Raw genomic sequence first — 27,888 nt, 5'->3', positions numbered from 1 at the left:
AATGTTCTGTCGCGCTTACTGACACTAACCATTAATTTGCTTCAGTTGAGGAGGAATGGAGGGAGAAACATGAGAGGTTGTGACAAGGGATCGATGGGGAGCTCTGGAGTGCTTTCTCATATCAAATTCTAGACAGGTTTTCTTTCTCTGTTGGTGGCTTTAAGCGGATTCAATATAAACAGAAGTGAAAGAGAAACAATTTTTTTTCACCATTTTTACTTTAGAGGAGTGGAGACATTTGCGCTTGGGGTAAGTTTATCGTGTTTATAATAGAAGTAAAATGGTGAAAAAAGTTAAAGAAAATATTTGCCCAACGTGGGTTCACTCAAATTGTATTTAATGCTCTCAAACTGAAAAGAGTGCTGTGAGAGAAAATGTATTTTACAGTTACAGTAAACCTCACCGATTGTTGACACCACAGTCCCCACGAAGTAAAAAGCTCCTGTAAAGTCCCACCGGGGTCTGATCGTGTCAACGCGGATCCCCGCTACGTTCGCCTCCTCGTAATTCTTCAGGAAGTTCCTCAGGTCCTTCTTGCTCAGGTTGTACTTCTGGGAGAAGTGCTCGAACCTCTGCGCCCATCGCTCCTTCGCCTCCCGCTCCTTGGGCTGCTCTAGCGCCGAGAAAACGGCGGCCCCGCAGAGCAGGTAGAGGACAATGAAGAGCGCCAGCAGCAGGAACCGTGCGTTGTCCTCGTTGATGGGACCGGAGGAGCCGCAGCAGCAGCCGCTCCTACATGCCATTATGCTGCCGTTCTCTCTGCGACGCAGCGGCAGCTGTGAGGGACCTGTGGCAGACGAAAAAGTCCGCCACCGTTGACTTTCATTGTGTTTAACGCAGCCCAGTTTCGTGGAAAAAGTCCAAAGTGTTAAAAAAAGATCTTTAAGCAGTTCCAGTGGCAGGATCTTACAGTGGATTGGGAAAATATCAGAAGATATGAAGGAAACAATCGCGGCAACCTGTAGGTGCAGCACGTCGTGCAGATGTGCTCTTTTACTGATGCGTCTCCAAAGCACTCCCCGCCCCGGAGCGCGTCTTTTACGCACCAGAGTCTGATCACCAGTATCACTGCTCAACATACGCCTAAGAAGCAGATAATGAGTCTGAACATAACCCCCGTCATGTTCGACCCGATCCAAACTTTGGAGGTTTGATTCTGACAATATAGAGCGTGTTTGAAATGGTGAGATCAATAACACTTGACCTTTACGGAGCTCTGATGGGGGAGCCACGCTCCTGCCCGTCTTTACCCGGAGACCGTGTGAGCAAATGTCACAGCGGAAATAAATTATTCAGGATCAGAAAGGCACCCAAAGCGCTATTTCAGGAAACATGGAAAATTTGACTAAACAATGAGGAGTCAACAGACCCATGGACAGAACCACAAGTCATACATTTGTCTTTACTTCGCCTCACTGCATGTTAACAAGAATTGTTGTCTTTATTGGGATTGTAATGAGAGACCAACATAAAGTAGGACATAACGGAAACCACATGGTTTTCACACACACACACACACACACACATTTATATATATATTTATTTATTTATTTATTTTTTACAAAGAAAAATCTTAGAGCCACAACTGGATTTTAGTCAGACTGGATTTAGAGCATTCGAGAACTGCAATTTTTACCTTTTGCAACAGTTTCTCAATTATATTTTGATCTGGACTTTGGCTAGGCCGTTCCAACAGATGAATAAGTTCTGATCTACACCATTTCATAATATCTTGTCACTTTCTTTTTGTTTTTATTGTGAACCTTTAGTTATGTTCTGCTTTACTTCCTTGTATTCTTTTTGTGTTCCTTGTAGTGTTTGCTTATCAAGTAGACATTTCCCCTCCAATGCTCCACTCATGCTCCCCACACAGCTGCAATGCATTCTGTTTATTAGACTCCCCTGTGTTGCATTCCAAAATTCCTCTTCCCAGCAAATAAGCATCTCCTTTGTTTGGTCCTTCTTCTGCCATGCCAGGTGCCATTCACCACTGTTACCAGTTTTCTTCTCATCACTTCCCTTCTTTCCTTCTGCATGCTGTGAATTTTTGTTATTGATTAAATTAGCATTTTAATGACTTCGCCTGTGTCCTGCCTGTATTTGGGTCCTCCACCTGAACCACTAATCCCCCTCTGCAGTTTGTTAAGAGTCACAATTTGGTGGCTGCTATAATTGATGTTCTCGTCTGACATTCAAGTTTGTAACCTAACCCTGCTTTAAACCTCTCCCCATTTTCCCTCATTGACCTGTCTGGTGTGTTCCTTTGTCTTCATAATGCTCTAATAAACCTCTGAAGCCTTTACAGAACAGCTGACTTTATATGAATTATATGCAATCATAGATTACAATAAACACAGGTGATCTGTATTTATTGATTAGGTAATTTCTAAGGGGAATGGGTTGTACTGGATGCACGCAACGCATTGCAGTGGTTTTTGTAAAAAAAAGTATTCTACTTCTGTATGTATGTGCTACTTTGTGCTGTTCTATCACAACAATTGGCAACAAAATATATTACAGTTTGAGGTTCTAACGTGGAAAAAAATGGGAAAAAGCACAAGGGGTAGGAATACTATTCAAAGGGACTCTAAATGATCAAAATCTATTAGATTTTTTTAGAAGGTTTGCTTATAATTTCTGAATTATTGAAAGATATTTGTACAGTTCAAGACTTTTGTGCATTTTGACTTTTCAGGTAAATGTACAGTATTGGTTTTAATAAATTGAGTAACTTTGACAGAGGCAATTTGACATAGATTAATGATGAACCTAAGGCCTATAATGGATATCGACACTATATGTGTTTCCATGGTAATTAGGACGTTAAGACATTTTGTAACCACAGCAACAGGTCTGGTGTAATTTTGTTTGTGTTTGTCTTTTGTTCATAAAGCATTTAGATTAAATCTGAAAGTGCATGAGCCTTTGCTTTTTAAGTAGATGTGATGAGACCATCAGCTGGCTCAGAAATTACCATGTCCCCTGGCAAGGTCAGCGGCAATCGTCGTCAGGCTCTGGAAGAGGGCACTTTGCATCATTTTACTCCTGTTTACCAGCACCATCATTAAGCCCATGCTCTAATCATTCTCTCACACACACCGCAACCACTTACATCACATTTCTGTAGCAGGGCTCTAACTTAAGCTCTTGGGTCTATGAGCTTTCATACAAATGAAACATCCTCAAGCAGCATTTCCACCATCTTGAGCATAATTGTTGCGCTTATCATGACCTTTGAAATCCCCTTGGGTGGTGAGAAGAAACTGGATTTTTTTTGATGATGGAGTCCGGCCAGCAACTCCGAGGAGTTTGAAAATTTATCCCAAAGAACAAGGCCTGTTCTGCACTTCAGCCGCATTACCCTGAAAAAACAACCAAGGCACACGTTTGACTGACTTAAAAATATGCTTGCTTAAAATTGATCTTGTTAAGTTGTTTGCTGAATAAACCTAAACTTTAATGCATATCTTATTTAACTAAATACAATTAATTTGATGGTTTGCTAAATAATTAGGTCAATTTCTTTCACAGTAACAAATGTTTTTAGCAAATCTATCTACTCTTTTGGCAAAGCAAACGGTTCTTACAAATAAATCACAAGTATTTTTGTGGTTCCACTTCTCTTTCTTAGTTGATCAGTGTTCAGCAAGTTTTAACTAGTAATCTATAACTTTCATTTTCGTTGTGGTATAAATAGGACATGACACAACATTATCTCTCTTAGCCACTCTTGGCAATGGTATATTTAATCTGTCAGCTTTATCGACCAGAGGGTAGGGCCAAACACTGCTCAGATGAAGAAAATTAATCTGAGGAACTTGCTGTGTAGGTTCACCAGTTAGGTGTTAGATGTCTGTTGAGCCACAGGGACAGTTCTGATTATTTCATGGTTCTTTGTTGTAGAGGCCCCATGGATTAATGACATAAGTGCGGAAAATATTCTATATGCCTTTAACCTACGATGACTTCATTAATTTTTGTAAATATTTTTAATACATTTTGACACGTTTATTTATTTTCAACTTTATTTAAATTTCCTGTATGAAAAATATACAAAACTATGTAAAATATGTAGGGATTTTGGCCATTTTTAGGCCTTGACAACAGTAACATTAAAGCCTGTGATCCTTCATATAAAAATACACCAAAAACCCAGATGTTTAGTGCTTGTTGCATAATACGGACAACAGATCAGGAACCTTTCTTGTTTTAGCGCGCAGTGGGACCCTTTTATTTCCTAAGTTAGCATGCAAGGTGGTTAGTAAAGGTCTGACAATAATGCCATGAAAGCAGGCTGTTGTTTTCATTGACTGGTTGCCAAGGTAACGCAGAAAATAGGAAGCAAAGGCTTTCAAAAAGTTTGGCTGAAAAAATGCTGTGGGCATTAGTAAAGCATTTAATTTTAAAAAATGGTTCAGGACTTTTAAAGTGAGGTCCTGTTAAATGGCTGTAAGCTGTTAATATCTTTTCTTAAGTAATTAACTGTCTTGGGGTCTTCATTTAGTATAAATCCAGACCACTCCTGTCATAAAACAACTCCAGGCTCAAACATTTCATAGCGTTTGATGTGAATACTTTTCTCTGAACCTTTAAAACATTGTTATGTTATGTTATGAACACTGTACAGTTAATGTCAGAGAAGCTGATGATTAAGAACAAGGGAAATGGCGGTTGGAGGCAGTGCACCACCAATGATCTTCCTGTATGAAACAGATATTGAGAAGAGAAAATGTAAAGCCTCTCCGAATTCTTGAACTAGCCATAAGCTTTAGCCTTTGAATCAGTTTTAAAAGGAATACTGCCCCAGTGGATCAGAACAGTACTAAGGAGTTGCCGACTCCCCAAAGAGAAACATTTGAATTTATGTTAAGAAAATATGAGGCTAAAAGCATTGAGTGCATTCATTAATTTCGGTCCAACTTTACTTTTCTTTTCTTTTACTTTATCATGCTACTGCAATGTACTTTTTTCATCGTGTAAAGCACTTTCAATTGTCTTGTGGCTAAAGTGTGCTACAGAAATATTCTTGCCTTGCCTTGAGTTCAACTGATTTGGATTTGCACTAAATGAAGATTCCTAGAGAGATATTTCCTGCAGGTAATAATCTGACCATAATCTTTTGACATAGCCTCACTCCGGAAACCCTGAACAACATACCTTGCACTCCAACCATATTTTCCTTATCCTCACTAAAGTAACAGCTGTATTTTTTGTTGCAAGTTGACAAAGGTCAAGCAATAGAACCAGAAACAGAAAAAAATCATTGTTTCCTATAAAAAAGGAACTATAACAATATAAAAAAATATAAAAATACTGAATACACCCAGTTATAAAAGTCATGAAGTATCTCGTAAGTCACTGGAAACTGAAAAGACTCTGGATTCATTAACTTTTTGCAGTTGTAAAAAAGAAAGTAGATAATTGCACCAAGAGCTCAGTTAGGCCAGGTTCAGACGACAGATCATATCAGCTGCTTTGTTGGTTTTTCAAATTTACACAAGCTTACAGTTTAAAAAAATATAGCTAAAACAAATCTTGTTACTTTTCACTTCATTGTACATGCAGCTGCCATGTTTGTTTTAGTATGGTCCCTCTTTGCTCCTTCAAACTGAAGTGCTCTTATGTTTAAATATGTTAGAGAGCATCATTTTATCTTATGATAAATGTTCATTTTAAGTACACATTGAACTGTTTGTATCAAGAAAACACAGAAAACACACAAATGGTGAACTCTCACATTTATTAAAAATACTAAAAATACCTGCTATTAACCATAAGAGGTTATGGACTTATCTACAATATAGTAGTCAATAGAGAGTTTAAACTGCTTATTCTGCTATTGTATAATGGAAAATCTAATGACTTCACAGGTCAGTAATTTGTTTTTGTTTTGAGTGGAAAAGAGCAAAGCAATTTAAATCTTATTTCATTTCAGCTAAATCACAAGATTAAATTGAACTTTGGTAAATACAGTCACAGTGCATGTTTCTCACTATCAATCTTAATGGGAGAGGAGATATCTTTCCTCGCAGCACGGGGTAACCATAGTAACAGGAAACTAGGTTACAAAGTATTGTATGTAAACAACAGAAAAGTGCAAAGAGGCGTGCAATGCACAATGTCAGAGCATGCAATATTCTATCAGGAACATATTCATGAGAAGGTCTTTATCAGGACCTGTGTCCTGAGGTGGGGCTTTGCCTCGTTTTCTGCCTGACTGCGTGCCAGCTGAAACATGGAAAAACCTGTAACCACTGTAATCTAGACAAACGTGTTCATTTAAAGCCTGTAGTAGATATTAGTAGTAGTAGATATGCATTGAGATATTGTCTTGTCAGTGGAACTGGTTGATTTTCAGCTCCATTGTCTCAGTCTGTTGGAAAGCCCAATAGTAAATGCACCATACTGTACCAAAATGCTTCCAGGTAGTACTGGCAAAATCCCTTTTCAGTGTAGACACTGTAACTGAGAAGAGAAAACCTAAAAATTGTCATTTTCCTTAATGAGTGAAGTTTTTAAAAATAAAGTCTGAGAATGTACAAAATGTCTTAGTTATTTAGAAGGGAACTTTATTTGCTACCACGAATCAACATGTCTGCAGATCATTTAAGCTGCATCATGCAGCAAGCAAGAGGAAGCCTGTCAGCAGATAAAAGGAAGGCTAAATGCAGTCAAATTTGACTTGAAAAAAATTGTACAACCTAAACATAAATGTCCCCATAAAGGTTTGGATGTTTTTATTCATGCAAACCTTTATTAGATCAGGCCATATGTGGACAGCTTAAAATGTGAAATCAACAATCATTTTGTTTAGGTTTTGAAACAGTAAAGGCCTTTGTACATGTTGTATCCTTCTTGCACAAAGACTTTTTACACCTGATGCCCTTCCTAATGAAACCAAGATTTGAACCCATTTCCCCCAGATTAAAGATGTGGATTTAGCCCACAACACCACCACAGAGGGCCAAAAATGGTTTAAACATTTGGTGTAACTTTATTGGACAGCATTGGTCAGCAGACTGAGCCTAGGGGTGTGTGCGGAAATGATTCCCCCCCCTTTTGATATTTGCTGGGAGTTTTAATTTGCTTAGAAGCCAACGCTTGTTCCTCTTTACCCTTTTAAATGTAAATGGCTAAACGTGTTCTTCTACAAAGTGGCTATGTCAATGCTTCCTTATTCAATGTGTTGCTGTGAAATCAGCAGACTTTATTGCTATCTGAAGACGCACAGAGGTGGGATTAGTTTGGAGCCAATTAGTTGCTCCAGGCATTACCGCTGCTTTCTGTTAGTGTCACAGAGAAGTGTGTTGTGTGTTTATCAAAGTGAGCTTGTGCTTTTGAGAGGGTGCGTGAAAGAGAGACTGAGTGTGTGCAAGTTTGGATTTAAGTGAGAGTGTGATAAGCTTTTATATCCAGAGCCTTTGATGCTTCCAGCTATTGTTCTGAATATGTTAAGAATATATATATCTGTGACACATTAGTGACCAAAGACAGTGGAGACAAATCTTGAGTCCAATATATTTGGCCAGAGGAGGGATAATGAGCTTGTTCTATTTGAAGAGGAGTGGTCGGCCACAGAGACAGAAGAACCTTTGCTGTCAAAACTAAATCAGAGCGACATCTACTTCATTTTGACGTCATTTCATTTTTTATTTGACTTCACCTGAAAAACTATTTTCACCTAGAAAACTATTTAGTGATGGGTAACCATTAATAATGTTTTATTTGCCATTTCTATGAGAGAATGTTAGAGCAATCCTTATGTTTTAGGTTGAGAAGAGAAGAGAAGAGAAGACAAGACTTTGGCTTACAAACATACTAGACAAAGAAAGATCAAGCCCAAACGGAGATAAAACACTAGGTTAAAAAGCACGGCAAATGACCATAAAATGGTCAAGTGAAGTGAAGTCATATAACAGTTTATTTTATTACTGCTGGCTGTTTGCTTTAGTGAATTATGAATACCTAAAGCATTTGGGATAAAATACTTTCTGAACAAACCTTTAACCAGAAGGGCTCTGTAGCGCCTCCAAGACTGACTTGGAAGAGGATGAGGACTGTTGCTGACAATTCTCATCCTCAGCTTTCTTCCTCTTTCTGTCAGTGTAAAGGTGGGTCCGATTTTTTGGGGAGCTTTTCCCACTATTTCGCTTTCCATTCTCACAATCCTGTTCAATATGTCCCTGTACTTACCCTTTAGGAACCTGAAGCAAGCATTGAATTATTAATCCACTGTCAACTACTTGGTCTGTTGGATCATCTATTTGAGTTTGTACTGAAATAACATGTTTTTTTCCTTTAGGATTTATTTGACTTTGTTGTTTCCCATGTATTTTAGCATTAAACATTATTAACCGTAGCATCCTAATTCATAGAATACATAATTTCATTGGGAACAAAAGTACAAATTTGAACTGGTCCATCATCCACTGCTAGTGGTAGATATAGCAGCAAAGTTCATGTTATTCTCTCATCAGATTCTGTTGACCAACATATTTCTCAGATCACATTGACATTAGGGAACCATGCAACGTCTCTGCTCCGCAACCGCTGTCTTTTTTAAATTGGCACACTCATAGTAGCCCTAGTTGTTCATTGTGGTTGTGCATATTAACACCTCCTAATGTGGATCATGGGGGTAATATTGGTGGAGTTATATCAGCCTCCCCTCCATTCCCCATACAGATCACAGAATGAAAGCATGATCTGAAAAAGCCTTTACTGTACATTAGTTTAGATGTAAGAGTCTGCCACCCTCCATGTTCAGGGACTAATCTTGAAATTCAGCTATTTTAATCTCGTCTTTATTTAACTTGTTCTTGGAATTAGCTTTATTCCCATTTTAAGGCTTTTAAATGTTTGTTATTAGGGTGCCTCCGTATTAATTTTTAATTTTAGTATTATTGTTAAACCTTTATTTCAAAAGGTTAAATGTTTGAGTACCAGTTCTCATTTACAACAATGACACAGGCATACCTTCTATGTTTTTCATTTAGTTTTTTGTTTCCTTTTGTATAAATTTGAACTATTTTACCTGATTATTATTTTACTTTTATACTTTGGATTGTTTTACTATAAGTCTCTGTGAATAAACCAGGGTTTGCTTGAGCTTGAAATGCTCAATGTAAAGCAGTGATATTTTTGGTTTTATGTTAAAATTGCCTGCTCTAGGGTAGCTAGTTAGATTAGAGATGCCGTAGTTGCACTTTTGTTTGGCTTTGTTTTGAATATAGCTTATTGGAGACTGAAAAAAGACAGAGATTTGTGTCCGTTTCCAACTGGCTGTTTCACAAGGACTAATTGTAAAATAATTTTTGGTTTTGGCTGAATAGACAAACCTTTCATTCACCTACCTCTGCCCTGAAGTCGACCACATCCCAACAATGAGCTGTGCTTTTAAACAAAGTCAGAAAAGAAATATCAGGCCAAGCAGCTCCACTGGTTAAAATGGAGCACTGCTTGTGTCACCCCAACTTTACATCTACTCACCAACTCTGTCACTACCTACCTTGGCAGCTCAGAGGGTTCAACATGTTGTGCATTCAGGGATGTTACTCCTCATACATTGGTTGTAAAATGAGGTTGTTTGGGTTTCTGCTGCCTTTTTATCACCTTATACGAATGTGTCTAGTTTCCTCCATTAACAACCAAAGATATTTAAGTCCACGTAAGTACCACCATTTGGAGATTTCCTATTTTTTGGTGTATTTTCTGTAAACCTGAGAGGCAGTTGTGAGAAAATTCCAGTACATCAGCAGTTTTTGAAATGCTCAGACGAGCCAGAGTTTAAACGAGAGCTTAAACTTCAGCAAATCATCTTTAGCGCGTCCAGAGACCTAATGCAATCACTGCAGCGCAACTGGCTGATTAGCTCTTTGTTTTAAAAAGCAATTGAAAGAGTTCACCTGAAGAAATGGCCAGTTATTGTACAAAATTTAACCTGACCTTGGAGACATGTCTGCTTTCATACTCTTTTAGCGGTCGGTTGGACCTTAAAATATAGCTATTCTCAAAATGCTCAGGACTCCACAAGTCACAAGGATGGTTGAGCTCAACATGGTATAATATGAACTTAAGAGAGTCGAGACAGGATAATCTTCACTTGTGTCTTAGCAAAAAAAGAAAATCATGTACTTTGACAGAAAAAAAACGTTTAACTCAAGGACATACTAGTGTGACACATTAATGTGTGTTCACATTTTGTTTTGGTTATGGTTACAAAGGGAAAAACATTTCATTTTTTATTTTTAGGATTTTTAGTTGAAGCATATTTATCCTCCACCCCTACAGGGGATGTGTGATGAGACAGTATAGAGGAAGCTCAGACCCTCTTCTGCAATATGGCAGGAGCAGGGCAAAGATAAACTTTACTTTGCCTGTCTCATCATTTTCCTGTGTTTACAGGAACATTTAATCTACTCAACACACTCAAACCTTGGTGTGTTACACTAGTACTAGCACCAATTACTCTTAAGTCTAAAATTATTCATACCCCTAGCAGATTTGGGTTTATAAATAAACTTTTTAATTTCACCAATTTCACCAATTTCACCAACACATCTTGGAATGGCCCAGTAAGAATCCAAATAGGGATTTTTTAAGATACACACGTGGACAAAATTGTTGGTACCGCTCGGTTAATGAAAGAAAAACCCACAATGGTCACAGAAATAACTTGAATCTGACAAAGGTAATAATGAATAAAAATTCTATGAAAATGTACAAATGAAAGTCAGACATTGCTTTTCAAACATGCTTCAACAGAATTATTTCAAAAAATAAACTCATGAAACAGGCCTGGACAAAAATGATGGTACCCCTTAACTTAATATTTTGTTGCAAAACCTTTTATGGCAATCACTGCAATCAAACGATTCCTATAACTGTCATTGACACTTCTGCACCTCCGAGCAGGTATTCTCGCCCACTCCTCATGAGCAAACTGCTCCAGTTGTCTCAGGTTTGAAGGGTGCCTTTTCCAGACGGCATGTTTCAGCTCCTTCCAAAGATGCTCAATAGGATTTAGGTCAGAGCTCATAGAAAGCTACTTCAGAATAGTCCAATGTTTTTCTCTTAGCCATTCTTGGGTGTTTTTAGCTGTGTGTTTTGGTCATTATCCTGTTGCAAGACCCATGACCTGTGACAGAGACCAAGCTTTCTGACACTGGGCAGCACATTTCTGTCTAGAATCCCTTGATTGTTTTGAGATTTCATTATACCTTCACAGATTCAAGACACCCTGTGCCAGATGCAGCAAAGCAGCCCCAGAACATAACAGAGCCTCCTTCATGTTTCACAGTAGGGACAGTGTTCTTTTCTTCATATGCTTCATTTTTCTGTCTGCAAACATAGAGCTAATGTGCCTTGCCAAAAAGACCAATTTTTGTCTCATCTGTTCATAGAACATTCTCCCAGAAGCTTTGCGGCTTGTCAACATGTAGTTTGGCAAATTCCAGTCTGGCTTTTTTATGATTTTTATGATTTTTTTATGATTCATGGGTCATCTCCCATTAAGTCCACTTTGCTTCAAACAATGTTGGATGGTGCGATCTGACACTGATGTTCCTTGAGCTTGAAGTTCACCTTTAATCTCTTTAGAGGTTTTTCTGGGCTCTTTTGTTACCATTGGTGTTATCCGTCTCTTTGTTTTGTCATCAACTTTCCTCCTGCGGCCACATCCAGTCCCATGGATCTTAAATTTCTGAAAAATATGTGCAACTGTAGTCACAGGAACGTGAAGCTGCTTGGAGATGATCTTATAAAATATATAAATATATAATTTCTAATCTCCTGAGACAACTCTTTCCTTTGCTTCCTCTGGTCCATGTTGAGTGTGGTACACACCATGTCACCAAACAGCACAGTGACTACCTGTAGCCCTATATATAGGCCCACTGACTGATTACAAGAATGTAGACACCTGTGATGCTAATTAATGGACACACCTTGATTCAACATGTTGCTTTGGTCACAATATTTTCAGGGGTACCATCTTTTTTGTCCAGGCCTAAATCCTATTGAGCATCTTTGGAAGGAGCTGAAACATGCCGTCTGGAAAAGGCACCCTTCAAACCTGAGACTACTGGAGCAGTTTGCTCATGAGGAGAGGGCCAGAATACCTGCTGGGAGGTGTAGAAGTCTCATTGACAGTTATAGGAATCGTTTGATTGCAGTGATTGCCATAAAAGGTTGTAAAACAAAATATTAAGTTAAGGGGTACCATCATTTTTGTCCAGGCCTGTTTCATGAGTTTATTTTTTGAAATAATTCTGTTGAAGCATGTTTGAAAAGCAATGTCTGACTTTCATTTGTTCATTTGCATAGAATTTTTATTCATTATTAACTCTGTCAGATTCAAGTTATTTCTGTGACCATTGTGGGTTTTTCTTTCATCAACCGAGGGGTACCAACAATTATGTCCACGTGTGTAGATAAAGATTAGGTGGGAACCAGTGGGAACCAATGGGAACATGCAAAAAGCTGATCAGTAAGTATACCAAGGGTTTGACTGCTGTAATGCCAATAAAGATTTTTCCTTGGGTTATAAATTATAAATTATTTCCGACATTACATTTCCTTGAACATTGTTTTATTATCTTCTGAGAGATGCCTGTTTCATTTGCTCTCAGAAACAAACTTATTGGTTGAAGGAAATTAATATTAAATCTTAATCTGGCAGGGGTTTGAATAATTTTTATCTTCACTGTAGCAGCCTTGCAGAAAAAAATATGTCAAATGTCAGTCATGCTGGCCAAGTTGAAAATGACCCCTCTTCAGTCATCTCTTGAGCAATCAGTGCATTCCTACTTATAGAGATCCTACAGAGACATTTCTAATACAGAGGCATCCTGAAAAAATAGCTCTAAGGAGCAGCTACTAACAGAGTGAAACTGTTAAACAGTTCAGTGCTGCTAATTAGCAGATGTTTGCATGCTTTACTTTTTGATGTTGATGCTGCATGATTTGATTTGGACTGATGTTACAGTTTTGAAAACCAGCAGTGAGTGCCTTATGAACATGAGCCTCAGCATGAAGATGCACCATAGGACTCCAGAGTAAATCTTCAGAAACCTTTGCACTTACAGTTTTAATCTTCTTACCATGTATGCTTACGGAAACTGCTGCAGATGGTTCACTGCTAATTGCTCATCTGTCCCTATTAAGTAAGCTTTATTTTCCCCTGTCAGTGAAAACACATGCAAATTCTTCCTTTCCAATCGTTGAACACCATGTCAGTTGTGCCAGTTTTTCAGATTTGAGCAATTTTCAGTTTCCAAGAATTTCCCTTGTGGTCTCCGGCATTGCTGCTTCTGTCCTGCTGATTACGTTGGGGAAGATTTGATTGTAGCTGCTTCTCATTGAGGACACTAACACATGTGAGATGCGTGATCTACATGTGGCACTATTATTGACAGGCTTGTCTTCAAACTGGGAGGAGTCACTCACACAATTCATTATAAGCTGATATGCATATAATAGAGCAATTACTCTATGCTAATTTTGTGTTTTTGTGTGACGGCAACTGTGTTCAGAGTACATCTGATGAGAAGGACTCGACACCGCTGAATGAGAGATTCACATTTAGAGCAATGAAGGCTTTCACTGCACCTTTCTGCACTGCTTTCTTTCTCAGTTTTTGTCTGGTTTTATATTCTGCTTATTAATAACATCTAATCCAGATGTGAAGCATCTCAGAGTCTGAATGCAACTGCAATAAAGCAGAATGCTTTAGTGTTTCATTCTACTTTCTAACCTATTGCTATTACTGGCACTCTAGCTTGACCTTCAGAATCATGCTCCTCCTTATTGAACACTGGCAGAGAAAACTCCCTCTTCTACATGCTTAGTATTTATTTTTGCTATAGTATCTCAGACACACTTGACCATGAGTTCCTGCACATTCACAGAAGGACCTGCCAATGCTAGCAGTACCCCTCTGCTTAATTAATTTGCGATTATACATAATTAGTGGATACATTACTACATTATCACATTAAGTTAAAAACATTCAGAACTGTTTATTTCTATTTCGTAATACCAGCAGTAGTTGTAAAGGCTTAAATGTCATTACACCACAGAAAGAGTGCAGTAAAATATCTTTCACTGATTTACAGCTCAATAATTCTGCCCATTTTACTGTATTTTAACACGTTTTTATTGCATATACATGTTTCATTGGTTAAAAAACTATCCCACATAATTCAAAGAGCAGGAGTCTTTTCTTTCTTCTGTGCCTTTGAATAAAATCTAATATGAAAAAGAAATCCCAGAAGACCCCATACAGTGTTTTGTTGCAATGTCATAGTGAGGATGACTGGTTGCCATGGCTACTTCCTGTGGCTGGCCCTTTCATCTGTCAGCAAGCTTTCCCTGTGTATGTTTGTACCACAGTGGCCACTTTGGTAAACCAGTCAGAGCTGTACAATGACACTGATGCTTTTGTCTTTCATACAGTGGTGCCACCTTTCCTGGGAGACATCAATACTCAACCAAGGCACGGCCTTTTAATCAGTTGTATGTGTGTAATGCAAACAGTCAAGCACTCCTTAGAAATTGAAAAATAAAAGAGGTTCTTTTCATCTTGGATTTAGTGAGAACAGTCAAACAAGTTTAGAACATCAACATATTGTTTTGTTGTTCATCACAAGTCACAAAGAAATTAGAATTATGATGTGAACAGCATAGTTGACCTTGATACACCGCCGACTACCGGATATGGATATGAGTAGTGGGTGATCCAAGCATCAGGATTGTCTTCTTGTAAGGAATGTCCTACTGAATAATGTTGACACCAGTGCAGAGATTGCACGGACCTGGCAACAGGTGGTTGGCGCAGTAAGGTAAAGACCGATCAAAGACATAGAAATGTATCAGACTGCAAGGACTTATTTTGGTCACAGTCCACTTCTATTGAGGTTTTCAGCCTTTAAGAACGCACCTGAGGATTTTGAAACAAAGCGAACTCACTGGGTTTAATGATTTTTTAATTTAATGTAAAGAAAAGCAACCAAATATCATGATGCTGCCCCTATCGTGTTTGACGTGTTTGGAGTTTTTTGATGATGCTCAGTCGTTATACCAAATATACCTTTTGATAATGGCCTTGTGACAAGAAAGAGAGCAAAGAAGCTCATTTATCTATCAGACTCTCTGGACATCTCTTGCCCACAATCCTCTTTGGCAGAGTTTCTGTCAGATTAGGTTTAGAACTCTGGCCAGGCGACTTTCTTTTTCTCCTTAGGATGCCATTCCTTTGTTGATTAGGATGCATGTTTGGACTTATTGTGGCACTGAAAAATTTGATCCCTCTTAAATTTTCCAGCAGACCAGAGAAGATTCAGGATCAAAACTGACTGGTCTTTGGGACTTTGCATAATTTGATCCAAATTGACAAAAACTAGATTTCTATCAGGGGAAAAGTAACCCCATAGCATGATACTGCCAATGTCCCTCATGGTGTAGCAGGGTAAGTCCTAGTCTATTATATGGGGGACTGGATTCCAGGTTGCGTCAGGAAAGGCAAGTTGTACTGACATGCTGTGATTATCCCCGAATAAGGGAGCAGCCAAAAACACTCCTGCTCCATAGAATGATTCAGCCACCACCATGTTTTAGTGTGGGCATGGTGTTCTTTTAGTGATGGGAAGTGTTGTTTGAAACGCTGTGTCAATTTTATTTTGGCCTTCACACAGAACGTCATAAGAATGAACTGCTTCATTTTAGCTTCAAAACAAAGGCCTTGAACATAGGCAGTGGGAGAAAATATACTTTTTGTGAGCTGAAGTTATTTTGTGATGAATTAGAAAGAGCCAATAATTCTAAATTTAGCAAAGATAGTGAGAAACAGAGCATCATGGACCCTGATTTGAGAAGCCCACCAGTGAGAGACCTGCATTTATATGTGCACATGAAATGCACTGGTGCACATTTGATTATTGTAAAAAAAAAAAAGGCTTATGTTTTCTGTTGTACAACCATTTGTCAGGATCTGGAGTCATCTGCTGCCTGCTACTAACACTATCCCAACACTAGGTGCCGCCAGCAGGAGAATGCCTGAGACGACAGGTGTGGCGCATTGATTCATCAGCTGGGAGGCATAAAGAGGATGGATTGCCAGCATTTCGTTGCCTGAGTGTTTTGCCCTCTGTGGTGCGATCTCTGGCTGACCTGATCCAGACCTCCGTTTGTGGTGCGGACTCCTTCCTGAATAAGGACTGAACATGGCAGACTGTGCTCCTCTCCTGACGCGGTTCCTCTCCCTGGTGGGTTTCACGATTTCCCCATGATGGGTATTAGGCCCGCCGCTTCCCGTTAGTCCTGACCGTGCTTTCAATAAACATCTCTAACTGATCTTGTTCTCTGAGTGTCTCTGCATGTAGGTTAAGTCGGCAGTTAAAATCATGACACCATTAGTGTTGTAAATATGGCAAATGTTATATTAGAGACCACTGCACAGCCAAATGAGAAATAAGACAGGCAGAATGCCTTGAGGAAAGGGATTCAGAGTTAATTACAGTGATTGCATGTGTTTATTACTGGTCAGTTGAACAAAAAATCCAAACTTATGTATAGAATTTACTAAATTCATGCTTTAATTTTGTTTTTAAATATTTTAAACCCAAAATCTAAAAGATATAAACTGAGCTCATCTTCATTTGGACTCTGCTTGGAGACAGTCTGAGCCTCATTTTCAAGTGCCTGTAGTTTAAAATATGAAGAGCTAAATGCTAATGATGGCAGAAAGTCTTGGCAAGTGAGCACCAGAGAGCAGGATTTAAAGGAAAGCTGATGAGCCGGAGCCTGTTCTGAGCCCAGCTCTGCCTCCTACTAATGTTCTTCAAAGAACATTACTGATATCCTATGTTTGTAACGTAAGAAAATATTTTATGTGAACATATGTTTTACAAGATAGAGACCCATAATAATGGGTCGGGTCTCTATCAGCTGAACCTCAAGTGGGAGAATACATTAACAAAGAAAACAATCAACAATTCTCCAACAGATTACATGAAATGAAGTCCCCAAAGAATTCCCATTTGGTTTCTTACATAAACACGCAGACAAATAAACCCGAGGTATAAATTCTGAACACGTCTGAATATTAAATGTGTTGCGTTATAATATGAAAAAAGTGCTTTAAGCAGAGTTAGAAATGCTGCATGCTAAGTTGTAAAGATGGATTTATGAATGATAATTTGGAAAACATATACATGACCTATTAACTAAATGTGAAAATTGACCTTTTCACATTAACTACAAGCCCAACCTTCTATGTAATTCACAAGGATTTTATATCATAGACTAACACAAAGTACTGTATAACTGTGATGTTGAAAAAAATATTCATGGTTTTCAAACTGTTTTGTAAATTAATATCTGAGAAGTGTGGCCTGAGCTGGTTTTCTGCCTCCTTGGATCTATACTTTGAAGACCCATCTTCTGCTGCATGTTATTGCTGCTACTGAGATTTTTGCCCATTCTTTTTTACAAAATAGCTCAGGCTTTGTCAGATTGGATAACCAGCATCTGTGAACATCATTTTTGTCCAATCACATATTCTCAAATGCGTTTAGGTCTGGACCTTGAGTGGGACATTTTAACACATGAATATGCTTCAGTCTAAATCATTCCTATGTAGCTCTTGCTGTATGTTTAGAGTGGACCTACTGGATGGTGAACCCCAGTCATTTTCAGCCTTTCAGTTTTTTTCTTCCACGACTGGTCTCTATTTAGCTCCATCCATCTTGCTATCAGCTCTGATCATCTCTCATATCTAAGCTGAACAAAACAATTCCTCGCAGCATGATGCTACCACCACCATGTTTCATTGTATTGATGGCTTGTTCAGGGCAATGTGTAATGTTAATTTTCTGCTCTACCCAGTATTTTTATACAGTCCAAAAACATCAGTTTTAGTATGTTCTGAGTTGACCAAATGAGCCTAAAACTGTTTCCGTTGTCTCCTACATGGCTTGTGGCAAGCCGCAAATAAGACTTGCTATGGTTTTCTTTTATTACTAGCCTTCTTCTTGCCACTGATCTGCAAAGCCCAGATTCTTGGAGCACATGACATAGCTCAACAGCTCTCCTGTTAGGCTGTGGATCTCTGCAGCTCCTCCTGAGGTACCACTGGCCTTTGGCTGATTCTGTGATGTGAGTTTAACTGGACAATCATGTCTCAAAAAAACTGCAAATGTGCCCTTTTCTAGATGATGTTTTGAGGAGAGCTCTGTGAGATGTTCAAAGCTTAGAATATTATGTTATAACCTAACCCTGCTTTAAACATCTCAACAACTTTCTACCTGACCTGTCTCCTGTGTTTACTAATATATTTCCTAACATACAACTGAGGCCTTCACAAAACAGATGCATTTAATCTGGGATTAAATTACACACAGTTGGGGAGTAGACACCAATTTGCTGCATTCTAAAGCCAACTAGTTGCATTGGCTTTTATAACGGGGCATCAGAGTGAGTGTGGCTGAATTCAAATGCAAAACTGATTTTCAGATTTTTATTTGTAAAAGTCATTTTGCTTCCACTGCACAGTTATGTTCTACCACACTATCACATCTAATAGCAGTAAAACATGCTGGGCTTGTAGCAGGTATGCATACTATTGCAAGGCATCGTCAGGACGACCACAACACCAACTGTAGTTAAAAATGTCAAACCAAAAGGAACAAACGGATGCCATTTCAGATTGGAAAGGCTGTCGGCATCTGGTCTAGAGAATCTGTACACTCTGACCAACTGAACATCGGTACCGTCATTTTTGCTACCTCCATCTGCATTAAAAGCGAAAATCAAGCACTCTGCAACAGCTCTAAATGAACACATCCCTCATTAGGGCGCTCAGGAGCTCAAACCAAACACGAAGCTGTGATAAACCTCATCAGGGACCTGGGGAGCTGAAGGTATTGGACTGATATTGAAAGCAGGGAGTGGTATCACCAACTGTGTATTTTCCTGACAGTTGGATACTTTTCTTTTATTGCTCTCGAGTCACCAATTTACTGCCTGGTAAATGTTTTTGCAGCAGGAGAACAGATGCGACAGGGTTAGAGAAGATTTCAAAATAACTGCTGGGGTTTGGCCACATCACAGTTTACTAACTGCTGGTTAGTATACATTTCAGCTAGTGTTATTGGTAAAGCTGCCAGAAGGGAACTATGTTTAATGTATTTTTGCAGTTAAGGTTGTGACAGTAGGTTATTGAACCCCCAGAGGTCTGCTGAAAACTCAACATTCCTCAATCTGTTTCTGATCTAATCAATACTTATTGTGGTTTTGAGGACAGATTTTTTTCTAGATCTAAAGCCCCAACTTCTTGGAGTCTTGTAGTCTGGTTGCCTGGCAACCAGCAGAGACTTTGGGTTGTGTACTGATAAAACCTACAGGATTAAGCATGCCAGTTCGGAGCTTTGGAGGTTTCTTGAACTTTGGACAGAGTCAGGCTTATTGTGACCGTGCTGTTTGCTGGCTACACAGATTCAAATCTTACACAATGGCTCAGGACACATACTGATCTTCTTAACATTACTCATATATAATACAGATTCAGTTACACACAGATGGGCATATTTTGAGTTTTTGTTTCTGTTAATCTGGATTGCTATGGCTTATTAATACAGAAAATTTGAATGTTAACTGTGGCTCAGTCAGAAGAGTGGTCATCTTGCAATCCGTGGGTTCTGTGTTCAATTCCAGCATCCTCCTGCCACATGTCAATGTGCTCCTGGGCAAGGCACTTAACTTCAAATTGGCTACCGATCTATCTATTGGTTTATGAAGGTGAGTGCGTCTGGGTGACTGTGGCTCTTGAGTAAAACATTTTGAGTGGTCAGTATGTCAGGACAGCCACTATGTAAGTTAATTTTATTTACCTTTACAGACTTATAGCCCACTGAAAAACTATGTCCATGTACTCCTATACTGGGATGCACATGTACCGCAGCTGAAGATATTAGATAACTTCATAACAACTGATCCTGAAAAAAATGCATCCATCTCTATAATACCACTTAGGGGCTTTCAGTTTGTATTGAGGACAGAGAAAGGTTTTGTTTAACATGACGGCAGACGAACGGAGCCTGCAATGCATCTTTCATTTCACAATCCAGCCTGACTCAGACTGTGTCCTTAATTTAATAAAGGTTAAAGGAAATTAATAAAAGCCAGTCATTTTACGTGTCCCCTTGGGAGTTGTGTCTCTAACATGCCATCATAGTAAGGATTAACACTCAAGAACTGCCTGCATATGCATCCAGGAAACATATGGTTAAAATAGCTAAATCTTACCCATGAGATATTGGAACATAAAATTTGATGCATGCATCAGGTAACTGCTAGTGTTTTGCAATGTAAATGGATACCTGAGCTAACATACTGACTGGGAAAATGGATGAAAGTGTGCAGTAGAACAAGGACATTTTAAATATTGATACAGCTAAAACCCATTGCAGTAATCATGAGCTTAAATCATTTCCACATGGGCAAATGATAAACAGTGCACAAACAGCTCCACAACCTTTTGGAAACAATAGCTCAATAAACATTAAGAATTTATAAACTCCTGTAGCCACTAGCTGTGCTGCAGTGCTAACATTAGCTTGTATGTGTCATGACTGTTGGTTTTGAGAAGAACCACTGCAGATCTGCAGTGGTAAAATAGTTTCTTCATAATAAAAGAGGAAACTTACAAATGGTGTGGAACAAGGATAACAAGACATAGAGCACAGGCTGAGAAACAGGCAGACTTAACGGAGAAATGGAGGAGATGGCAACTGATCGGAAGAATCCAGCAGTGATCAGTGAGAAGTCAGGAGCTTAAATGCTGAGGCAGGGGTGGCACATGACAAAGGAACCAGATGGGCAAATCAGAGGAAATTTAGAGCGGCTGAGTCAAAATGAAAGCAGGGAAGCTGAGGGAGGGAGACTTATTCTCAGTAATGGAGCTGAACTGAGAACCCAAACACCCAAGTATCATAACAGTATGTAAGCAAAGATATAACTCTTATGTTACTGTAGCAAGATAATTTAAGCGTGCTCTCAATGAGTACTCATGCCTGTTTTGAATCTGCAGAGCTGTTGCCAGCAAGGGCGCTGTATTTTTTGGGGGGGGCTCTGTCACCTGACTCTATGTTCACTGACAGGTCCCATTTGCTGGTGTCTGTTGTTGCTCGCTGCTTGGTCTGTTGCATGCCCACTATCCCAAAGGCTCCTGTTTGTGCTGGGGTGAAAAGTTCATCACTCCTCCCCAGATGATCATAACACACCAGAAGTGAAATTACTGCCCTGTTGTGTCACCTGTTGCTGCTGGGTTGGGAAGGGTAGAACTCCTCTCCTGGAGGAAGTAATTCCGAGGGCCTGGCTCAGAGCTAAAGATGATGGAGGGTCTCCGGGTCATTGTCCCTCAGTGTTGTGTGTTGTTGGTGCTGGGTTCCCATCACAATTGACTGCATGTTCACGAGTGCCTGGGGTGATTCATTTTTTTTCAAAGGTGAAAGCACTGAATAAACTATTGTATATCCTCGTATTGCGGATTTAGCAGCTCTGTAATAAAAGTCTGTTGTAAAAAGTGCGTTATTTGCTGCTGCAGTACTTTTTCAGGAGGCAATGGTTAGAACTGCTGCCTTGCACGAAGATGGTTTTAGGTTTAAATCCTGGCCTTGGCTCTTTTTGTATGGAATTTGGATCCTGTGCATGAGTTGGTTATCTCCGGGTACTCCAGCTCCCTCCCACAGCCCTAAAACACAACGATTAGGTTAACTGGTAACTCTAAATTGACCTTAGGTAAGAGAGAGTATACACTTCCTTTACCACAATGACTGCTAGAGATAGGTCTTTGGAAGGAAACTAGAAGCCAGAACCAAAGCAGTAGAAGAAAAATAAAGAAAATACAATACAGGGAGCCTCAAGTTGAGATGCAAATCGAAAGCCTTCTCTCAGGGAAAGGTTCCAATAATGCAAAACCTGTAGTATAGGAAGAACAGGGGAGCAAATCTTTTCATTACTTGTAGTCTTGCACAGTGAAAGAAATCTTTATCTTTGTTGCTATTATGTGAAAACATACGTCCATGCTATCTTATCCAGGAGAAACAGTCTTTCAACAAAACTGTTGACTGACAGCTCAGAATGTAATACATCTGTTTACTGCTTCCTCTTTGCCAGAGGCAGAATGGCTTCCTTCAGTGTAACAGGATCCTTGTTTCAACCCGGCCGACTGTTAACAAAAATAATAATAACACTACACTCAGTTGGACCACTGGAGGCATTCACTAAGCTGTTGTAGTGAGCCGTTTCTTGAGTCGAGTGGGTGTCATAAGGAAAAGGTACTTAAGGAAGCATGCTTAGTCTTTTAATCAATGGTGCAGATTGTTTTCAGGCAGTATTTTATCTTGATTTACTATTTCTTTTCATGGTTTTAGGTTTATAATATGTTTTGACATGTTTGTTTGTTTTTTTTACTTTTGTGGCACTAATGGCCTTTATTTCATAGAATGTGGACAGGAAACGTGCAGAGAGGGTGCACCAGTGTTTAGGTTTTAAAAGTTTTGTGGCACATTGTGTATAAAAAAAAAAAAAAAAAGATTGTTGTGCTTTAAGAAAACTTTGCTTCACATTTTGTATCGATCAAAAATAGGGGCAGCAGACTCAGCAGTGACATCCAGACGTCACTCTCCCCTGGGCCTCCTCCCGGTGGGATGTGCCTGGAACACCTCCCAAGGAAGGCGTCCAGAAGGCATCTGGTAGAGATGCCCGGACCACCTCAACTGCCTCCTCTCGATGTGGAGGAACAGCGGCTCTACTCCGAGCCCCTCCCGGATGCCCGAGCTCCTCACCCTATCTCTAAGGGAGTGCCCGGCCACCTTATGGAGGAAGCTCATTTCAGCCGCTTGTATCCGGGATCTCGTTCTTTCGGTCACAATGGACTGGCACAGCACCCCCATTACTGCGGCAGCCGCACAGATCCGTCTGTCGATCTCCCGCTCCATTCTTCCCCCACTCGTGAACAAGACCCCGAGATACTTAAACTCCTCCACTTGAGGCAGGAACTCCCCTCCAACCTGAAGAGGACAAGCCACCCTTTTCCGGTCGAGAACCATGGCCTCGGACTTGGAGGAGCTGATCCTCATCCTAGCCGCTGAACACTCGGCTGTGAACCGCCCCAGCGCATGCTATAGGTCTTGGCTAGAGGGGGCCAGAAGGACCACGTCATCTGCAAAAAGAAGATACGAAATCCACTGGTCCCTAAACCAGACCCCCCTCTGGCCCTTGGCTGCACCTAGAAATCCTGTCCATGAAAGTTATGAACAGGACCGGTGATGAAGGGCAGCCCTGCTGGAGTCCAACATGCACCGGGAACAAGTCCAACTTAGTGCCGGCAATGCGAACCAAACTCCTGCTCTGCTTGTACACAGACCGGATGGCCCCTAGTAAAGGGCCCCCGATTCCATACTTCTGGAGCACCCCCACAGGGCATCACGAGGGACACAGTCAAATGCTTTCTCCAGGTCCAGGGGGGCACCGGTTGGGCAAACTCTTGAGTACCCTGTAGAGGGTATAGAGCTGGTCCAGTGTTCCACGGCCAGGACGAAAACCACACTGCTCTTCCTGAAGCTGAGGTTCGGTTATCGGCCGGACATTAAATGTGCACCTCAACTCTCCTGTTTCCACCAGAACTGTCCGTCGGGAGCTCCACAGGGTCAATATATACGGCCGGGCTGCTATAGCCAAGCCTTTGGTCACTCATGCCAATGCTAAACGTCGGTTTCAATGGTGCAATGAGCGCAAATCTTGGGCTGTGGACAATGTATTGTTCTCTGATAAGTCCACCTTTACTGTTTTTCCCACATCTGGGAGAGTTATGATGTGGAGAAGCCCCAAAGAAGCGTACCACCCAGACTGTTGCATGCCCAGAGTGAAGCATGGGGGTGGATCAGTGGTGGTTTGGGCTGCCATATCATGGCATTCCCTTGGCCCAATACTAGTGCTAGATGGGCATGTCACTGCCAAGGACTACCGAACCATTCTTGAGGACCATGTGCATCCAATGGTTCAAACAACATTGTGTGTGTATCAAGATGACAATGCACCAATACACATAGCAAGACTGGTGAAAGATTGGTTTGATGAACACGAAAGTGAAGTTGAACATCTCCCATGGCCTGCACAGTCACCAGATCTAAATATTATTGAGCCACTTTGGGGTGTTTTGGAGGAGCGAGTCAGGAAACGTTTTCCTCCACCAGTATCACGTAGTGACCTGGCCAATATCCTGCAAGAAGAATGGCTTAAAATCCCTCTGACCACTGTGCAGGACTTGTATATGTCATTCCCAAGACGAATTGACGGTGTATTGGCCGCAAAAGGAGGCCCTACACCATACCAACAAATTATTGTGGTCTAAAACCAGGTGTTTCAGTTTCATTGTCCAACCCCTGTACATACTACCTTGTGTCGGTTTATTAAATAAATATTAAATAAATATGTTGAGGAAAAATAAAATGTTGACAAATATAACACAAACAAAAATGTCCAAGGGACATAAATCTTTCCTCTAAACAACATATATTCCCAGCTAAACAAGATATAAACAATCTCTAGTTGTACATAAAAGTTTCACGTGATGGTCAAAAATAAAATCCTCTCCTTTTTCCTCGAGTCAGTCGACTCAGCAAACAATAAGTGGTCTGGTTCGGACCAGTCCTCCTCTGAAAAGTTGTCCTTCCTTCTGCAGACCAACTAGCCTTGAGAAATGTGAGGTCCCCTCCTGCCTCAAACGATCCACCATCATCCCAGTTCCCAAGAAACCCACCATCGTAGGATTCATCGGAATTGTCCGTGAAACTCCTTAAGTTTGCAGACGACACCACTGTCATTGGACTGATCCAGGATGGTGATGAGTCTGCATACAGACAGCAGGTGGATCGGCTGGTACACTGGTGCGGTCAGAACTACCTTGAACTGAACCCACTCAAGACTGTGGAAATGGTGGTGGACTTTCGGAGAACACCACCCCCATACACCCCCCTCACCATCCTCGACAACACTGTATCGGCCGTGGACCAATTCAGGTTCTTAGGAACCACCATCTCTGAGGACCTGAGATGGTCTTCGCACATAGACACTGTTTGAAAGAAGGCCCAGCAGAGACTGTACTTCCTGAGGCAACTCAAGAAGTTCAACCTTCCACAGGAGCTGTTGGTCATCTTCTACACTGCCATCATTCAGTCTGTCCTGTCTTCATCCATCTCAGTGTGGTTTGGCTCATCCACAAAACAGGACAGGTCCAGACTGCAACGAATAATCAGGACTGCAGAGAGAATAATCAGAGCTGACCTTCCCTCCATCCAGGACTTATACAGGTCTAGGGTCAAGAAAAGAGCTGCCAAAATCTCTACAAGCCCCACACACCCTGCACATAAACTGTTTAGAGTTTTACCTTCAGGCTGCCGCTACAGAGCACTGTTTACTAAAACCAGCCGCCACAGAGACAGTTTCTTCCTCCAGGCTGTTTCTCTGATGAACATTCAACAGAGTACAGAACAACAGCATACAGATGTTGCAAATGCACCTTTTCTATTAGATATGTGTATATTGTACCTTGTAAATTGTAAATTGTATATTCTGTAATGCAAAAACAGAACAAAAGAGCAAGGTGTACCGGAGTCAAATTCCTTGTTTGTATGCACGAACTTGGCAATAAAGCTGATTCTGATTCTGATTCTGATTTTAATGAATGGGTTTTATCAAGCAGCAAGAGAACATTGTGTCCTTAAAGTTTATTTGTTAGAGGCAGGCCAAATGGCCAACCAAAATGTTTGGAGTGGGTTTAACAAGAGCCAAATTGTAATGGATAGACAACTGGGTCAGAGCATCTCCAAAAACTGAAGCTTTTGTGTGGTGTTCCTGATTTGCATTGGTCAGTATTTACCAACACTGATCCGAGGAAGTGAACAAATTGTAAACTGGCTAAAGGGTCATGGGGGGCTATAGCTCACTGATGAACACTGGAAGGGGAGGCTGGCAACAAACAAGCTACTGTAGCTCAATTTGTCAAAGAGGCTAATGCTGGTTCTGCTCATGGATGTGTGGACACAGCCCTTATTTTGTAACAGCCATGGGATAAAACATGGACTGAATTATACACAAACAAAGAGACGGCTAAAAACTCTGAATCCCTAAATACACCATATTAACCTATTTTAGTACAGCCCAGGAAGGAGGAGCCACCCTGGCTCCCTGTGATGTCAGGGAGCCACTAATAAACACTTCTCTCAGCCACGCCTCTTTCTCTTTTACCTTCAGCGCTGCAGCTGATTACATCGGGGAGGAAGCGCGCAAGTCCCAGAATGTGTTTAAATTCGCTGGCAAGTAGGACTCTAAAAAACCTTGGATCCAATGTTGACTATGATCTGATGTTGATATATTTGTCGATTGAAGAACAACCAAAAGTTATGTTATCATCTGCTGTATGTGCATCCAGCAAATCACGGGGTATTATTAATGACAAGCTGTCTTTCTTTCAGAGCTTCTGCAGAGAATAAATATGAGCCAGAGATTCCCTTGGAAGAGAGGAAAAAGCGGTTTTCCCCACTGCCTGAAGAAGAGGGCCTGAAGAAGAGGCAGCTTTGCATGTCTGAAGCGTACAGTCCAAGCAGAGGTTTTGCCCCCTCCTCCACATCTACTGAGAGCAGCCGTCACGGCTTATTTGTTCACTGTCTGGACTTTCTTCAATCCTACCCATCCTGACGCTTCATGTAAGAGGTGGTGTCTGGGCAGACAAAATTAGTTTGGGATGAAACAATCTAAATTTTGTTTATTTCATGGTGTGGTGCTTTTGTTTGTGGAGTTAGACCATTTGAGCTCAGCAGGCTACATTCTAAGCTAGTGGTAATGGCTTATTGAGGTTTTGGTTGTGTTTTAAAGTTATGAAAAACTTTGTTTTATTGAATAGTTTAAACACAGGTCAGCCGTAACACGCTGCCAGCACTCCCTCGCACATTTATATTTATATTCATTGTAGTAAAAGGTACATGTGTGACTTAAAGGAGTGGTGAATTAGCTATAAGCGTCCCTTTTTTTGCTGAAACCGCTAACTGCTAGTGCTAGTGCCAGGAAGGTCAAATATTTATATCCTGCTTTTTGTCATTTTGTGAATCCATAGACTTTCCTCTCCGACATTTTAGTAGTCCGTTACTCCATGTGGTGACTAGTTAAAATAACATTAAGATCAAGTGTCCAAAAGATTACCGATTTCTAATTCAGCAAATAATACTTTCTTAAATACTATTTTACTACAACAATAGTGACTTTCAAACAACATTAAGAATTAATTCTCCAATAATATTATTGATTTCTAATTCGGCAAATAATTCTTGTTAATTATTATTTTATTGAAATAATGTTTTACTTACCCTTCTGACTTGCATTGTGAATTGGTAGTTTAAACACATGTGAATTGTTCTTAATTAGATTAAAACTAATTGACTTAATTAATGCTTGGTTCTTAAGCATTAATATCCACACTGAATTGTCATATCATTGCATAATTTTTATTGGTCCCCTTTTCCCTTTTTTTGTTTATAGCTCATTAGTTTCTTTGCTCTTACAGGTTTGCTTAGTAGTTTAAGTTAAATTTTAATAGCCTAGTTAAAGAGTTTGTTAATTGAAATATTTAACTTTGAATTGTTTTGTTAATATATTCCTATATTTCTGAAATAAGCTGTTGTGAATTTATTCCATATGTGTGCAGCGTTTGCTGTTTTGAAAATGCCAATGCTCGAATCACTCTTTCATCTATTGTTCCATAATACCACACCATATTGGGCTGGTATTCATAGGAGTAACACTACAAGATCAATAAAAAGCTTCTGTTCGTCA

General features: G+C 40.1%; 1 protein-coding gene and 1 long non-coding RNA gene across 3 annotated transcripts in view; one reads left to right on the top strand and one right to left on the bottom strand.

The window, feature by feature from the left end:
* Positions 1 to 1,405, bottom strand: part of kcnk13b (potassium channel, subfamily K, member 13b) — a 34,433-nt gene extending 33,028 nt beyond the window's left edge. The window contains exon 1 of one of the 2 annotated variants that reach the window (XM_047387513.1): positions 404 to 1,405. In XM_047387513.1, the coding sequence (XP_047243469.1) occupies positions 404 to 1,079 (676 nt within the window). In that variant the 5' untranslated portion in view covers positions 1,080 to 1,405. The remainder of the gene's footprint in view (positions 1 to 403) is intronic. The other variant, XM_047387512.1, reaches the window with a different exon arrangement.
* Positions 118 to 27,888, top strand: LOC124881753. The gene is made up of 3 exons (XR_007041735.1): positions 118 to 249; positions 26,314 to 26,379; positions 26,535 to 27,888. It is a non-coding gene; the product is annotated as an uncharacterized LOC124881753 (long non-coding RNA).

Source organism: Girardinichthys multiradiatus, chromosome 15 (genome assembly GCF_021462225.1).
Source record: "Girardinichthys multiradiatus isolate DD_20200921_A chromosome 15, DD_fGirMul_XY1, whole genome shotgun sequence".
Lineage (NCBI taxonomy): Eukaryota > Metazoa > Chordata > Actinopteri > Cyprinodontiformes > Goodeidae > Girardinichthys > Girardinichthys multiradiatus.
The sequence above is the reverse complement of the archived record's forward strand: the minus strand, read 5'-3'. Positions and strand labels throughout refer to the sequence as shown.